General features: G+C 43.7%; 1 protein-coding gene across 2 annotated transcripts in view; it reads left to right on the forward strand.

The window, feature by feature from the left end:
- SHANK2 (SH3 and multiple ankyrin repeat domains 2) overlaps window positions 1–15,103 on the forward strand; it is a 242,700-nt gene extending 227,597 nt beyond the window's left edge. For both annotated transcript variants that reach the window (XM_041411608.1, XM_041411618.1), the window contains 4 exons: window positions 1,322–1,452; window positions 1,935–2,067; window positions 3,174–5,571; window positions 14,215–15,103. In XM_041411608.1, coding sequence (XP_041267542.1) covers window positions 1,322–1,452; window positions 1,935–2,067; window positions 3,174–5,571; window positions 14,215–14,788 — 3,236 coding nt within the window. In that variant the 3' untranslated portion in view covers window positions 14,789–15,103. The remainder of the gene's footprint in view (window positions 1–1,321; window positions 1,453–1,934; window positions 2,068–3,173; window positions 5,572–14,214) is intronic.
- The last annotated feature ends 853 nt before the right edge of the window (window positions 15,104–15,956 follow it).

Here is a 15,956-nt window from a genome sequence, read left to right on the forward strand (position 1 = left end):
ACAATAATTGGGATAGTAACACCAGCTCTACATCACCAAAAACATGGGGATTTTTCAAGCCTACAGTATCCTAATGAAGTAACTATCCTTGTTTGACAAACAATCAATTATTTGGGAGATGGAGCTAATTGCTGAAAAATAGCATTGCTCTGACTTGTGTTGTGGAAGCCTAGGAGCTAGCCTGAGGTGTTCCACTCACGGAAATGCCACAGGCTGTAAAACTAATCCAAGTTTTGGTGAAACTTCAAAGGAAAAGACACTAAATTAACGTGATACAGGCAAGCAAATGCAATGGAAGGCATAGGAAGGAAAGCTGTTGGCTGTTGATGTGATTCCAGTTTGGATTCTAGTAGAGATTCCAAACTCAAACTCTCCTGGTGGCTTGGGCTAGTGATTTAATTTCTCTGTGCCTTGGTTTTGTAGCAGTGGAAGGGGCAAAAAAAGGAGCTGTCAGGCAATAATTAGTGGATTATACTGTACTTCAAGGTCTTCCATGTGAGGGAGTAGCATTTTGTATTTAATGTTGATGAACCTTGTTTGTGACCAAAGTTGGAGACGGGGCTAACACCAGCACTCAGCTTTGGAATATCCTGACTAAACTTATCCCTGTATTTTACCATCACATCATGCAGTAGATCAGAGTACCAAATCCAAATGTTGAAGTTCTCATTCAGATTTGGACTTTGCCTATTTTTGGTCTGCTTCTGACCATGACTAAATGCATTCCCAAACTGTCCAGTTATTAAAAGAAATTTAAAAAAACCAAACCGACAGAAATGCATATAAAAGTTTTATTTAAACAAAGGATGCAATTAGCAGTGCTAGCCTACAAGTCCAAGAGTGTGAACAAATCAGGATGTTATTATTTAAGGAGCATAGGCATGAAAGAGCACTTCTGGAGTACTTGTTATTGTCCAAAATATCACTGAAATTCTGATGACTAAGTACAGTCTGCTTATCTCTATTTGAAACAGTGCTCTACGGATTCACTATTTCTAAAGGTCTTCTTTCCATTTCTATATAGATATTCTCCCTTCACATTTTGAAGGTTTGAAGAAGAGGATTGTTTTTCGAGTCACACTAAGTAAACATTAAATGCATGCAGGCTTAAAACTAAAGCATGCATGTTATGTAGCAGCAATAAAAAGTGCTCGGCTTGCACGACTTATGATGCTCAAGCGTTGCCTTGTTAAAATGCCAAAAAAACTTTTTCTTTGCATTTTTTTGAAAAGTAAATCTCTTCCTTTGACCTTGCAATACTTACCTTTTCCATTTCTTTGAACAAGTGATATTTATTTTACTGAATGCTTTTATATTACAGATAAGGTGGATGAAATAGTGCCAGTTTCCAAGCCATCAAGAATTGCAGACAATGCAACTGTGGACTCCAGAGTGGCAACTATAAAACAGCGGCCTTCTAGTAGATGTTTTCCCTCAGCTACAGATATGAATGTGAGTGGGAGCCAAGAAGCACTGCTTTATTCCTACTAATGTATCTAATTCCTAATTGATTAAATAATGCCCAATGCTTTGTAAGGGAAGAACTGACATTAATACTATAGCACATATTAAAAATTAAATGCCAGAACTCTGAAATTGCATCATTTAAGTGGAGAATTTAATCTTACAAAACTTTGCAGGTAAAAAAAATAACTGGTTTTATTGCATTTTGGACATACTTTTCCATTACCCACCTTAAGCTGTTGCCTTGTAAATAATGTCAACACACTCCACTTACAGCTGCTGTCCTTTCATGAGTGTCTAAACAAAGCCCAGCCTTCCCTTTCTCTCCACCTCCTCCCCAGAAATAACCCCAGATTTATTATTTTCCATAAGAATTCTCACTGAAAGGGGTAATGGATGAGGCATTACTTCCACATGGGAGAGACTTTCATGTTTTAATGCTGTTGGGGTTTCTGTTTGCTCTTTTGTAGTCCATGTATGAGAGACAGGGTATTGCTGTGATGACACCCACTGTCCCAGGGAGCCCTCAAGGTCCTTTTCTGGGTATACCTCGGGGTACAATGAGAAGACAAAAATCTATAGGTAAAATGCCTCTCTTGTATGGTTTTGTTCATTAATAGCATACTTTTAGTAACTTTGGTTCTTTCCTAAAGTGTGTTTCTCCGACATCTTTACCCCAGTGAGTGGCTGCTTAATCTTTATACAAAGCTCATGAGAAAAGAAGTTTGTGTGTAAGGTGATGTGATTTCCACATTTGGCAAGTATGGAATTATAATTTGGTTATTTTCTTTAGAATGTTCCCTGTAATAAGGACCAGAAAAAACCAAAAAACAAACAAAAAAAAAAAACCCCAAAAAAACCAAACACTACAAGCCTTTTGCAAAACATTAGGGCAAAATATGATCCTTTTTCTTCCTTGTTATTGATGTGAAAGCATTGTAATGCTGTGTAGTTTACAAAGAAATCCTGTTGATCAAATGGACTAAAATTCACCTTTTTTTTCATTTCAAATGATGACAATAGATCTTTTTGCAACAAAGAAACAAAGAGCAGACCAAATTTGGGCTTTCTTTGTTCTTGTTAGTAATCTTAGCAGTGACTTTTATCAATTTAGAAACATATTATGCTGATGTAAAATTAGCATCCAAACTATCCCAGTATTACCCAGTTTATTTATGTTAAAAGCCATATTTTTAATCATATAATGTCGTCTTTTGAAATGCAACATTATGGGTTTTTTTCCCAATAGGATCTTCACAGTCCCTTTGCTAAATTTCAATTGCATCTTAAAAATTCATTACGTTTCTGAGTTGTTTTATTATATGCATTTGTAGAGTGCTGGAGCAAGGCAGAAGCGGCTCCTCTGCACAGAATATCTTCCCTGTTCAATAGTTTTCAAAGAAAATGTGCTTTTCTACAGCCACCTTGATGATACAAAAACCCCAAACATTTGCCTACACATCAGTTTAATTAAGATTCCATAGCATTCTTTTCAATCCTGGCACCTGGGTTGAAAAGGTGAAAGAATTCTTATGGTGAGAAAGAATGCTTGTGGTGGGAATCAACCTAAAGGCCTCTTTTGTAATTTTGCATACTCCTCATGCTGTGGGGAATGCATCCTGGAATATTGGGTTGGATGGAGAAATAGTGCAGTTTGAGGGATCCCAGTGGATGTGGCAGTGTTTTGAAAGCACTCTCTGATTTTTCAGGAATAACGGAGGAAGAGCGGCAGTTTCTGGCCCCTCCTATGCTGAAGTTTACCAGGAGTCTTTCAATGCCTGACACCTCTGAAGATATCCCACCACCACCACAGTCCTTACCTCCCTCACCACCACCACCTTCCCCCTCTCTGTACAACTCTCCCAAATCCCTGACAACCCGGAGCTACGGAACGATCAAACCTCCATTTAACCAGAATTCAGGTGCAAAAATCTCTTTGGTTAGGCCCGAGAGCGTGGGGACGATGATAAGGGACAAAGGGATCTATTACCGGCGGGAGCTGGACCGATACTCCCTGGACTCGGAAGACCTGTACAATCGGAGTGCCGCAGCTCAGGCCAATTTCAGGAGCAAGAGGGGCCAGATGCCAGAAAATCCCTATTCTGAGGTTGGGAAGATTGCCAGCAAAGCCGTTTATGTGCCGGCCAAGCCAGCCAGGAGGAAGGGGATGCTGGTGAAACAATCCAACGTGGAGGACAGTCCAGAAAAGACCTGCTCTATTCCAATCCCAACCATCATCGTCAAAGAGCCATCCACCAGCAGCAGCGGGAAAAGCAGCCAAGGGAGCAGCATGGAGATCGATCCTCAGTCTTCGGAGCAACCCGGACAGCTCCGGCCTGACGACAGCTTGGGAGTCAGCAGTCCGTTTGCAGCAGCCATCGCAGGGGCCGTGAGGGACAGGGAAAAGAGGCTGGAGGCGAGGCGCAATTCCCCGGCCTTCCTCTCCACAGACCTGGGAGATGAGGACGTTGGATTAACCCCACCAACACCGCGGATGAGGCAGTCCAAGTTCACCGAGGAGGCAATGTTCAGCAGTGAGGATGGTTTCAGACAGCTCATGTCACCATCTCCGATCCCTGCCCCCAGGGAGCCCGAAAACCTTTTCAACAGTAGTGAGCCTAGCAACCAGAGTGACTCAAGGACATTGAATGCTCCATCCAAAACGAAAGGCACTGACAACAGTATGGCGGCAGCCAAGCCCACGAGCGCTCCCGGCTCGGATAGCTACGTCCACCCAGTCACAGGGAAGCTGTTGGATCCAAACTCTCCACTTGCCCTCGCGCTCTCTGCCAGGGACAGAGCCATGAAAGAGCAGACACAGCAGATTCCAGGAAAAGGGGACGCAGTCAAAACCGACCTTAACAAACCGCTTTACATCGACACCAAGCTGAGACCCAACATGGAAACGACTTTTCCTGTTACTGCCACTGTCACCAGGCAAAATACCCGTGGCCTGTTGAGACGGCAGGAGACTGAGAACAAGTACGAGATGGATGCAGGGAAAGAAAAGAAAGCTGAGGAGAAGAAGAACATGTTGATAAACATTGTGGATACCTCGCAGCAAAAATCAGCTGGCTTGTTGATGGTGCACACAGTGGATACGGCAAAGTCAGATGATATGCCCGAGGATGAGGAGGAAAAGGGAGCTGAGATGGAGCCGAGCCCTGAAAACTCCCCGCCAGAGAGGCCGGAGGGCAGCGAGGAAGCAGAGAGCGAGCTGAGCGTCCCTGCCGCCCCCGAGCCCCCAGCTTCTCCCTGCAAAACCATTGTGGCCGCCAGCTCTGTGGACGACCCCGTCATCCTGCCCTTCCGCATCCCCCCGCCGCCCCTGGCCTCAGTGGACATTGATGAGGAGTTCCTGTTCACCGAGCCACTGCCCCCTCCCTTGGAGTTTGCCAATAGCTTTGACATCCCCGACGACCGCGCGGTGCCTGGCTCGGCTCTGACAGACCTGATGGCACAGAGGAAGAACGGCACCCCTTCACCCGGCCAGCCAGCAAACTCCTTGGACGGCAAAAAGCAAGCGGGCCTCTCAAACTGTTTGCCTGCCTCCTTCCTGCCACCCCCCGACAGCTTCGACAACGTCACCGACTCTGGGATCGAGGAGGTTGACAGTCGGAGCAGCAGTGACCATCACCTAGAGACAACCAGCACTATCTCAACGGTGTCCAGCATCTCTACCTTATCCTCGGAAGGGGGGGAGAACGTGGATACTTGTACAGTCTATGCAGATGGGCAAACATTTCTGGTGGACAAACCCCCAGTACCTCCTAAGCCAAAAATGAAGCCCATAATCAACAAAAGCAATGCACTTTACAAGGACGCGCTGATCGAGGAAACTGTAGACAGCTTTGTGATCCCTCCTCCCGCTCCGCCCCCGCCTCCCATCAGTGCCCAGCCCAACCTGGGGAAGGTTGTCCCCCAAAGGACATCCAAGCTATGGGGGGACGTGCCAGAGGTGAAAAGCCCGATTCTCTCAGGCCCCAAGGCTAATGTCATTAGTGAATTGAACTCAATACTCCAGCAAATGAACAGAGAGAAATCCTCAAAGCCAGGGGAGGGATTGGAGTCACCGACTGGAACGAAAACTGCGAGTCTCAGTACAAGGTAAAAGTAATTAACCAAATAGTTTTCTAAAAAGGCTTGATTTTTTTTTTGGTTTTTTTTTTTTTTGCCATCCCTTTGTTAACTTCTCCTGTAATTCACATAGATAAAGGAAGAGTGTACTCTGTATTTGCTTAATCTGTGTCAAACAAGAATTTCTTACACTGTCAACATTTGTGTTGCCTACATGATAGGATAGGAGCTTTCTCAGCCTTCAACTTCAAGGTTTGCACATACCTTTCTGTTGTTTTGATGTGAATTTCTTAGATTTCTCTTTTATTTTTTTTCTCTCTCTTTTTTTTTTTTCTCTTTAGTTTTTTTCCTTTTAAAATGGGGTGATAATTTAATTTTTCTTCAGTGCCATGAGGTATTTTGGCTTCAAACAGGTAAAAAGTGTTTTTGCCAAGGGCTGCTTTGCATTCACTCTGTGGTCTCATTTGATTCATGCTGAGACCTCTCCTAATCTACTTAGTCATAAAGTATTTCAGAGAATTGATCATTAAAATTACTTTGCACTGTCCATGTTATTACTAAACCACATCTGGATGGAATGTGGACATAATATCATGAAAACCACAATTATTGCAAAAAAAAGCAAATTTTGTATCTTTCATTGGGAGACTGAGGTATTTTTTCTTGCAAAAACACCATGCTGGCTTAGTTTTTTTTAAAAAAAGGTGCCACCAAAGTCAATTTTATTAGAATTATTCTGGTGGTTGATAAATAGCTCAGCCTTTGGAAAGCTGATGTACTTTGAAAGCATGAAGATAATTTGCTTTTAAGGGAAGGGTGTCTCTGCTGATTGCAAAGATTGCTCATTCAGAAAACAGTGTGATCCACAGTCTCGGCATCACACAGTTAGACATTATTTCCTGCAGGATGGAAGTCATCAAACTGGTGACGGTGAAGGAATTCAATTTTTAGAATTGACAAATGGGAATAAAACAGAAATTCTGGAATTCCTCTCAGTGGCACTTGACTAAATGGAGAAGAAATTGAGTTGGGTCTGCAGGAAAAGCCTTCATACAGGAAAAAACCCACATTATTTTTGCTAGAGGTTGGTCATATTTCTTGTTAAGGTAACATGAACATGTTCTCTGTAGCTTCATGTGTATAACATTATTTATCAGCTTTTATTTTTAAACTGAAAGGTATTTCCAGGTTACAGTGGAGATCTTTATCATCCCTATTTTTTTAGAAAATAACCAAGGCTACCGACTACAATGCACTGTAAATATGTAAAAGTACTCTCATTATTGAGAGCAAAATGAAAAATAGAAGTAAACAGAAATACTTTTTCTGTGAAAATATATTTTTAAAGGTATAAAGGGTGGGGAAAACTTGAAAAACTATAGCACTTCACTAGAGGAAAACAAACTGTTATGTAAGCAGAAGTAGCCCCATATGTTACCTTTTAGAGGAAAAACTGACTTAGTGTTACAAATTTATGTTGCTTTTTTTCTGTCCTTGAGGTTTTTTAATTTTTTGAACTCAGCTTTGGCAAATTACTACATCTTCCTTATGGAATACAGAGGCTTAACCCCACCCAAAGCATTATTTCAACGGGGCTGAAACCCTGCTTCTTCCCTGAAAAGTTAACACAAACACTCATCTTTGCAAGCTGGAGAGAGGAACCTGGAATGTACCAGAGCCAAAAGAGCTACGAGGGCATAAATGGGATAAGTTGGCAGTGGCAAAGAGCAGGAAAACTCTTGGCTGTTATTTGGCTGTGGGAGAAAATGACACCTCCACATCATTCCCGGTGGGAACAGGAGACAAGAGGGCTGGGTTTTGTTTCCTGCCATTTTCCAAACTGATGTGATTGCTTCTTAATTATGAGCTGTATTGAAGCTGCTAAAACCACCAGGAAAGGTTGCTAAGGATTTCTTTTTAAAGCAAATAATAATCTAGGAGACAGCAGAAGAGAGCCAGCAATCTACAGATGCTGGAAGTGTGTTTGAAAAGGTGCTGCAGGCAGAGTCTTTTCATCTCAGCCAGGGTAAGGCAGAGAGATGGAAATGGAGATGTTCACTTCTGGAATCAGAAGCCCTGTGGTTTTTTTTCACTGCTTTTACTCCCGCTTTATCTCTCTAAAAGTTGAATAAATTACAGCCTTTCTAGCCCAACTGCATGGCTGACACAATTTTTTTTTTACAAAGCTGTCAAATATTATGACCAAGGAATACCATCTTGTGAAAATTTCAAGTGTAAAAGCTAATGTTTAAATTTCAAAGGTAAAATTCCTGGAGTTCCTTGCTATTTTTTTCCCCCTAATACTCTAAAGCTTGTGACAACCAATTGTTGATCTTGCAGCCCTTCCCTGTGAGGTAGCATTAGAAAGGGATCAAGGAATTTTGCCTCACAAAAAGCAGGGACTCTGCTAAATTAAAGAACAACTCGTTAGCTCTGTGAACAGAGCAGTGATAATAAATGGGCCTGTTCCTATCCTTCAGCCAAGGAGAAGGATTGGGAAGGGTTATAAATAGGAACAGCGTTCACAGGCTCGCTTGGGCGGTGTTCACAGCACAGGCAGCCTGATGAAATTAAAAATATGTATCTGCTTATGGGGCCATACATAAAATTATAGGCCAGATTGGAATCCTAAATCCCACTGGGAATTCTCTTTGCACAGCCAGTAGATGTAAAACTGGGGCTCACTGAAGGCAATTGCCCTCTTAAGGTGCCACAGGGGTGAATTAAACCACAGATAGCTGGGTAATTACTGGCTGTAGTAACCCATAAAAACACCTTCTTTGTATGTTTTTGATAAATGGGGATTAGGAAGAGATCATTCTATGGTCCTGAACAGCATTTCTCATTTATTACATTGAAGCCACCCTAAACTTGCTTTTATTCTCTGCACCTTGGTTTAGCAATCATTTTCCATGGTGTATTTATAGTTTTCCCATGGTTCTTATGGAGACACCGAGCTTCAAGATTTTTAAATAGAGCATGGAAACGCTTGGCTGGAAACCATCTGCTGCTCCATCCTCAGTGGCAGTGGCCAGCCCATGGGATAGGAAAAAGGAGCCCAGCAGGAGAAGGGAAAAGAGGAAGAAGTGAGAGGATGCCCTTGCTTACTTCATATTAATTGAAGTGTAATTAAAGGGTTTGATCACAAGGTTCAGGAAGAGACCTCCAGATCCCACTCCCAGTTTTGGCCACCATTTACTTTGAGGAATTATGGCCATCAGTTTTGGTGACAGAGGTTTTAATCTGATTTATCCATGTCCTCCTGCAGGTGAGGAGGACAGGACATATCAATCACAATAAATCCAGCAGTGCTATAAATCCACTTGAGAGGCCTCTGGCTTTTGTAGGGAGCTGATGAAAGGAGGGGCAGAAGAGCAGAGCAGGGCTTTCCCTGGCAGAGAGGAGGAGTGTTTGTTGTGCCTGTGACCCTGCAGTCCTGTAGCAACACGACCATCAGGAGCCAGCCCCTGAGATCCAGGGCCTGAGGGCAGCGTGGCTGAGGCAGGATAAACCCAGGGGCTGCCAGGGACACACAGCTCAGCCCTCGGGGAACACAGCATCCTGCCTCCCTCATGCCTCTGGAACACTGATAAGGAGTAATGAACAGCAGCTCCTGCTGCTCTCCACCAGCACCACACCAAAATGATCCATGGCTTGGCCAGAAGGAGAAACACTTCCAGTTTTTCTGTCTTTGTCCAGCTGTGTTTGCACAATCCTGTGACCTCTGGGGCACATTAGCATCGCTGCTGGCAGTGGGAAATACTCATGATAAATGTGGGAGTTATGGAGGATGCTGTGGAATTGAGTCCTCTAGGAAGAATAACCTGCATTCTGCTGGAATAACAAGTTTTAAAAGTGAAACTGGCCAGTTTGGGTGAATGAATTCGTTTTTCATTAGTATTTGGAGAAGTTCCTTTTATTTTTCCACAAGCAGGTAAGAACAGAACTTAGTAGTGAGTCCTTTATAGGGAGTGATCCTACATTTGGTTTATGGTAAAGGATGTCTGAGTTTGGCAGAAGATTAAATAAGTGCCTTGATTTTTCACTTTGCTGCTCTCCCACTAGACTCATTTCACATCGTTAACTGTTTGCCAGCCGATTGCACAGGATTGCTTGCTTTGTCAGTGATTTCTGCAGTGTTTCAGTCATTCCATTTTGTCATTTTTATTTGCTGTCATGACTGCTGTTGTCAGAGGAGGGCCATGCTGAAGTGCCATGAAGTAAGTGCCAACCATAAAGCATAGACTATTCTGTGTTGTACATTCTGCTGCTTTTTAATGCTCACCCATTGTTATTGCATTTCAGTGACTTTGGTGGTGACTATGTTTCTCACAGTGCAGTGTGGATTAGATCATCCTAATCCAGAAATGGTAGCCATCCTAAAATGGGACCTAGGATCATCTCAAGGTGAAATAAAAGCCACACTCATCAGAGGGGTACTCAGAAAATCTGTTGGTAACATGAGCATATAAGACCAGATTCCTGAATGTGTCTGAGCACCTAAACAAGGGGCAGGACTTTTCAGATATGGCCAGGTTCTGCCAGATTTTGGGAGGTGGAGGGGTGGGGAGGGATGATTAGTACAGTTTTACACACCTGTGTGAGGCTAAAAGTAAAAACAAACCAGCCTGTGTGGTTGTCTTGTCCTCGAAAGCTGTGGAATTCCCCCTGTTCTCCTTCCAGCTTCCCTTTCCCCTGCAGTTATCCAAGCAGAGAGGGCTGAGGCTGCCTCCTGGCCTAGCACCATCCCCTTCCCTCTGCTTTCCAGACGTTTCACATGGAAACTCCTGCTCCTGCACAGACACACTCCCGCAGACCTTCCTGGCTGTTCCTTGCTGGCAGCAGACACCAAGCAGCTCTCAATCCTTCTCCCCAGATAACGCCCTTGTGAGGAGCTCTGCATCCTGCCAGTCACACGTCAGCCCGTGTTCTTCACCTGCCCCCAAAACAGACAATTCTTTCTTGCTTTCCTGCTGTGCGATTTGCCTCTGACAACAAAGTAAAAAAATTCAGAGGTGAAGGCAAAGTTTGGGGTTTGTGTGGCCTCCAAGATCTGTAAGAATTTAATTTCTTGCAGTACCCCTACACAGGGACTTCAGTTATTACTCCTCTTGGTTTTTAAGGTGTTTTCCTTTGATACAATGGAAAAGCTGTGTCAGAACCAGCAAGTCTTCTGGAAAGTTCTAGGGTAAAACAGCTCCCAGGAGCTGAGAATAATGTAGGTTTTTTTTATTTTTCGATGGGAGCTGCTGCACTGATTTGCCTCTGATATTAAGTTAACAGTAAATTTGAATCTTGCAAATATAATTTAAAATTTAAAAGAATTTTTTTCCTACAAGCCTTGCTGATGGCTTTTATACTTGGAGGCCATGTGGTTGTGACATATAGGTTATATATTTTTATTTTAATATGAAGCAACATAATGGGCATTGCAATCCATGCAGGCTCAGAGCAGCAAATGTTTATAAATTACCACCATATGCTGATTCTAATAGAGCAAATTTTATTTAAAATAATTATCTGACTTTTCACCTTTTTTTTAAAATGAAGTTTGGGGTTTGGCAGGTTTAATATGGATTTAACATGTTTAGGATAACAGATGATCAAATAAGGCATGAGAAATTGCTCTGATTAAAAATCTGGAAACCCCATAACACAGCAACCCATGCCTGCTCTCCAGCTGGAATGTGCTCGCTCCTGATTGACCAGGGTACCAACCAACCATAAAATGCAAGACAGATGATGGTTTCAAGGCTGTGTCTGCACCCCAGATCATGTGAGAGATGGCATAAATTATAATTTAGGATGCATAGGAGTTACATAAATATCCTTGGGTTTGTTTGTTTTTTTTTTTTCCCTTGGATTACAATTACAGTGCAGCACAAAAGAATGGAGTTGATATGGCAGGTGAAAAAAGGGGAAAAGAACGTGGGAAAATAATTTTGGAGTGAAAGGCATGGAACTGAAAACCTGGCAGTGCTTCAGCAGACTTCCCTGAGCTTCACCAAGGCTGTGCCCATGACATGAGAGCTGAGCACTCACATGGCTATGAACTGAGTTGATGTTGAAACCTCTACAATCAGCTAAAAATATCGTATCACTGTCTCAAGAGTTTTGTTTTTATAATCAACAGCCCTGAACCTCTGGCTTGGAAAAAGCAAGATGCTCTCAGTTCTCCTGCTGCTGCTTGCAGCCATGTGAAGCCAGTGTTTAGATCCAGGCTGACAGGAAGCAAAGAACCAGAATGCCTGGGATGCTTTGCTCACCCTGAGTATTCCTGCCCATGGGGCTGAGAAAGTTAAAGAACACAAGCCAAGGAATACTTCAAATGAGAGCACAGAGTTTACTTTTGGGGGCTTTGTTTCTTCTGTCTTAACACCCTTTATTTAAAGGAAGAGTGACAGCAATTTCCCGAGCTAGACTGGGCAGGCAGTCTTTAAGAGGAGCAGTCTGGAGGAAAAGCAGCAAGAGTTGCAAAGCACTGAGCCTGGAGCTGTCATTCAAGCTGTAGAAATTATCTTTCATCATCTGGAATAAAAGAAGGTGTATTTTCGTCATCCATTTGATCTTGCCACAATGGGTTTAAATACAAAACCCTAATTTCTAGTATTTGCAAGACAGGAAAGTAGGCAAAGATCAGGGAGTCATTTCTCTATTTATACAAAGCTCATTCTTGCCATCACTAGGATAGCACTACCCCAACCTTTTTCAAAGCAGGCTTTTTGTTGGATTTAAATTATATCATGCCTTACTAATGAGTATGAAATCCTAGCGCTGAGGTAAAGGAGGTGGAAATAACTTGCTCCCCTTGGTTAGTAGAATTTAATAGTCTCTTGCCACAGACTTTTTATTTGTAAGAATGCTTAGCTCCAGCCTTGGAAGACAATGAGAGGCATTAGGTGCCAAAAACATCACAGGAAACACTCAGAACCTTGCCAAGTGTTTCCTTTCTGTGTTAAATTACAAAGCCATAAGTGCTGGAAGCATTGTTCCTACTGGGTTTTAAGTGAAGTACCAATCTTCCAAAGATATCCCCCTGTTGCTATTGATATCCATGGAGCAGCCTGTGGGAAATCAGTGGGAATGTTGGTGTGAATTAGATGTGAGCTCTCCCAGAAGTGATTCTCGGTGCTCTTCTCATGACAGGGAGCTTTATTTGAATGGGACCTGCCGAGATGTTGGTGTGGCAGAGCTGTACCTCTCTGGGCTCTGGGTTGGTGTGAAGTGCCAAAGCCCCAGGGATGATTCAGGGAATACTCTCAGGGCTCTCCACAGGCAGCAGCCAGCCAGGAAATCACTGTATCCAGCTCAGGACTGCAGTGGGGGAGAAAGGGATTAATAGCCTATTTGTTAGCACAGCCTCATGTTGCCCTTGCCCTGGTTTTCCTTCATCTCCTTGAGTTCTTTTCTGCACAGCAGCACAGAATTAATGCTGTGCTGGATTAATGGAAGCATTTCCATCTGACAGCATGCACTCAAGCCATCCTCAGTTCCACCCAGGCAGGACAGGCCAGGTCTGGGGACAGTGTGGCACTCAAAAACAGAACTCAGAAACAGAGGGCTTCTGTCAGGGTCTGCACTGGAAATCTCAGTACAGCATCAGCCACATCATCCTCTGGACTCCATGGCATTGCTCCGAGGATAAATAATCCCTTCCTTTGGTCTGCAAGTGCTTTAAATTAGTTGTCTGAACGTTTTCTCAGTTGGCAGGTTATTTCTGGAGTGAAGAGCGCTGGAGCTCCAGGCATCCAAGGGCTCTGTGGAGCATCCTGAAGTGTGCACGCTGACCGGCAGGCTCTTCCCGTGGGAATGAGGGCTGTGGGGCCAAGCCTTTGATGACATGAACAGACCCAAAGCTTCTAAATTTGCTTCTGTAGCCAGCAGGCAGAAGCAGAGGGTCGTGTTCCTTCACCCACCCTGTCGGGCTGGGCATCAGAGCGAGCCTCTCAGTGAGGTTCATGCCTGCTTCATTTGGAATCTAAAACTCATTTCCTTGATCCCAGCTACATCACCTCCAGTCATGCACAGGAAAAAGAACTTTGTCTCCTTAATTTTGTGGTGAAACTGCCAGAGTATAATTTCTCTGTGGAAGGAAATAGACACTGAGATGTTTCAGGCGCCTTAGAAGGACTGTTTTATGTTTAAATCATAGATAGAAAGGGAAATAAGAGCAGCTTGTTCCCTAAACAAACAGCACTACAAACATTCTGCAAAATTCACTGAGTGAAGCCCAAAGATCCAAAATCCAGTGCTCCTGAAACTTTCCACTGCTACTGTTATTAGCTATGTTATGTGTAAAGACAGAACTGAAGGATTCCAACCCTCCACGTGGCAAAAGGAAGGTCAACTTCTGGTCGTGCTTCGCTGAGTACAAAGTGCTTGTTCCACTCAGCACTTCTCATTTAACCAGGAGTTAATTTTGGGAACAGGTATTAAAAAGTGGTGTGGTCTGGAAGGTGTTTTTTCCTGGATTGCTCATAAGCAAATGTTTTGTCTTTAACTGTGGCTTACCATTGTTGCTGGTTTTCTGGGAAAGAGTCAATGATACTATTTTTGTACTTTTAGTTAAAATGTGAAACTACCCAAGCATTCCCATGCTGCAATGACCACGTGCTGATGGGGCCGTCCTGGTGGCCAGCAGCTCTAACTGTGCCTGTCTGTTTGCACTTGCAGGAGCACGGAAGTCATGAGTACTGTCTCAGGTACACGAAGTACAACAATCACTTTCACTGTCCGACCCGGAGCCAGCCAGCCGATCACACTGCAGAGCAGGTCCCCAGACTATGACAGCAGGACCTCAGGAGCAAGGCATGCTCCCAGCCCTGTGGTTTCACCAACAGAGATTAATAAAGACATCCTGCCTGCTCCTCTGACTGCTTCTGCTTCAGCCTCATCTCCTTCTCCAACTCTGTCTGATGTATTTAGCCTACCCAGCCAGCCCCCTTCTGGGGACTTATTTGGCTTGACCACAGGGCGCAGCAGGTCTCCTTCTCCCTCAATATTACAACAGCCAATCTCAAATAAGCCTTTTACAACTAAGCCTGTCCACCTGTGGACTAAACCAGATGTGGCAGATTGGTTGGAAAGTCTAAACTTAGGTGAACATAAAGAAACATTTATGGACAATGAAATAGATGGCACACATTTACCAAATCTACAGAAGGAAGATCTGATAGACCTTGGAGTGACTAGAGTTGGGCACAGAATGAACATAGAAAGAGCTTTGAAGCAGCTGCTGGACAGATAAGAATAGCTATTTTGCCTCACAAACTTCTGTTGATAACTAGAGATGGGCTGGTACTGACATACCCCAAATGCCTTGTCTGTCTGCGAGTGCCAGCAAAATTGGGGGGGAGGGGGAAAACAGATGAATTCCTGGTACTCAGGTGATGCAGACTGTCTGCTACATGCCCAAACACAAACCTAAAGATGCTAAAGAAGTGGGGCCATTTCATTTCCAAGCTGTGGGGAGATGTGAGAGAGAGACAATTGTTAACTTTACAACTCTTGATACTGCTCTTGGCTGGGACCATTGTGTGATGACTTTCTTTTAAAATTGCAAACATTTCAGGGTTTCTTTTACTGACAGAAAAAAAAAAAAATTGCATTTTATTTTATTCTGTTCTTGACATACAGTCTATCTCCAAGCAGGCTTCCCCAGCCCTTTGTTGATTTTAAGAGGACAGGTTGCTTCATTACCACTCAAACCTAGTTTTATCAGCAGCAGGGATATTGAGGTGGGCACAGGAGTTCATATTCCTCTTTTTTTACTGGCATAGCTCCCTGATCTGTTAGCAGTGAAGCTAGTTGTTCTGCTGGGGTCAGTCCAATGGTAACCTTGCTCTGTTTTACCTGGTATTTCTTTATTTCTGCAGTGGTATTTAGCACTCTTCCAAGGTGGCAGAACAAGTTCAGTGCGTGCTCCATTGACGTGGCCTGTAGGGTGGTGCAGATGTTGAGTAAAGGCTGAGGAGGGACCACACTTAGAGGTACAGAAAAGTGAAGCTAGTTTGAACCTGAGACCCCCTCCAGTTCTCAACCAGCTCAGCTGATGCTGAGTCAAAATATGAGCTCCACAAGCCAGGACAAACTTTGGTGTGCAGGCACAGCTTTGGGACTTGACAGTGAGACACTGAGAGAGGCTGAGCCCTGGGAGGTGCTGCTTAATTCAGTGAGTGGTAAGTGCCTGGGTATTTTGAACAGCAGGCTGAGAAGGAAGGAAAAGAGAGATGAATGTTCCCATTGAAGTGAGTGGGAAGTGTGCCAGGATCTGAAGTGAGAGAGGGATTTCAGCCTGTTAGGATGGAAATGCTTCAGATCCTTGAGAGGAGGCAGAGAGGTGATGCCAAGATGGAAAGAGCTGTCGAGTGTCTCGGGGTGCGTGTGTTCCGAGAGCCAGGAGGGCTGGGAGGGAT

Source organism: Onychostruthus taczanowskii, unplaced genomic scaffold (assembly GCF_017590055.1).
Source record: "Onychostruthus taczanowskii isolate IOZ18803 unplaced genomic scaffold, ASM1759005v1 scaffold101, whole genome shotgun sequence".
NCBI classification, from domain to species: Eukaryota; Metazoa; Chordata; class Aves; order Passeriformes; family Passeridae; genus Onychostruthus; species Onychostruthus taczanowskii.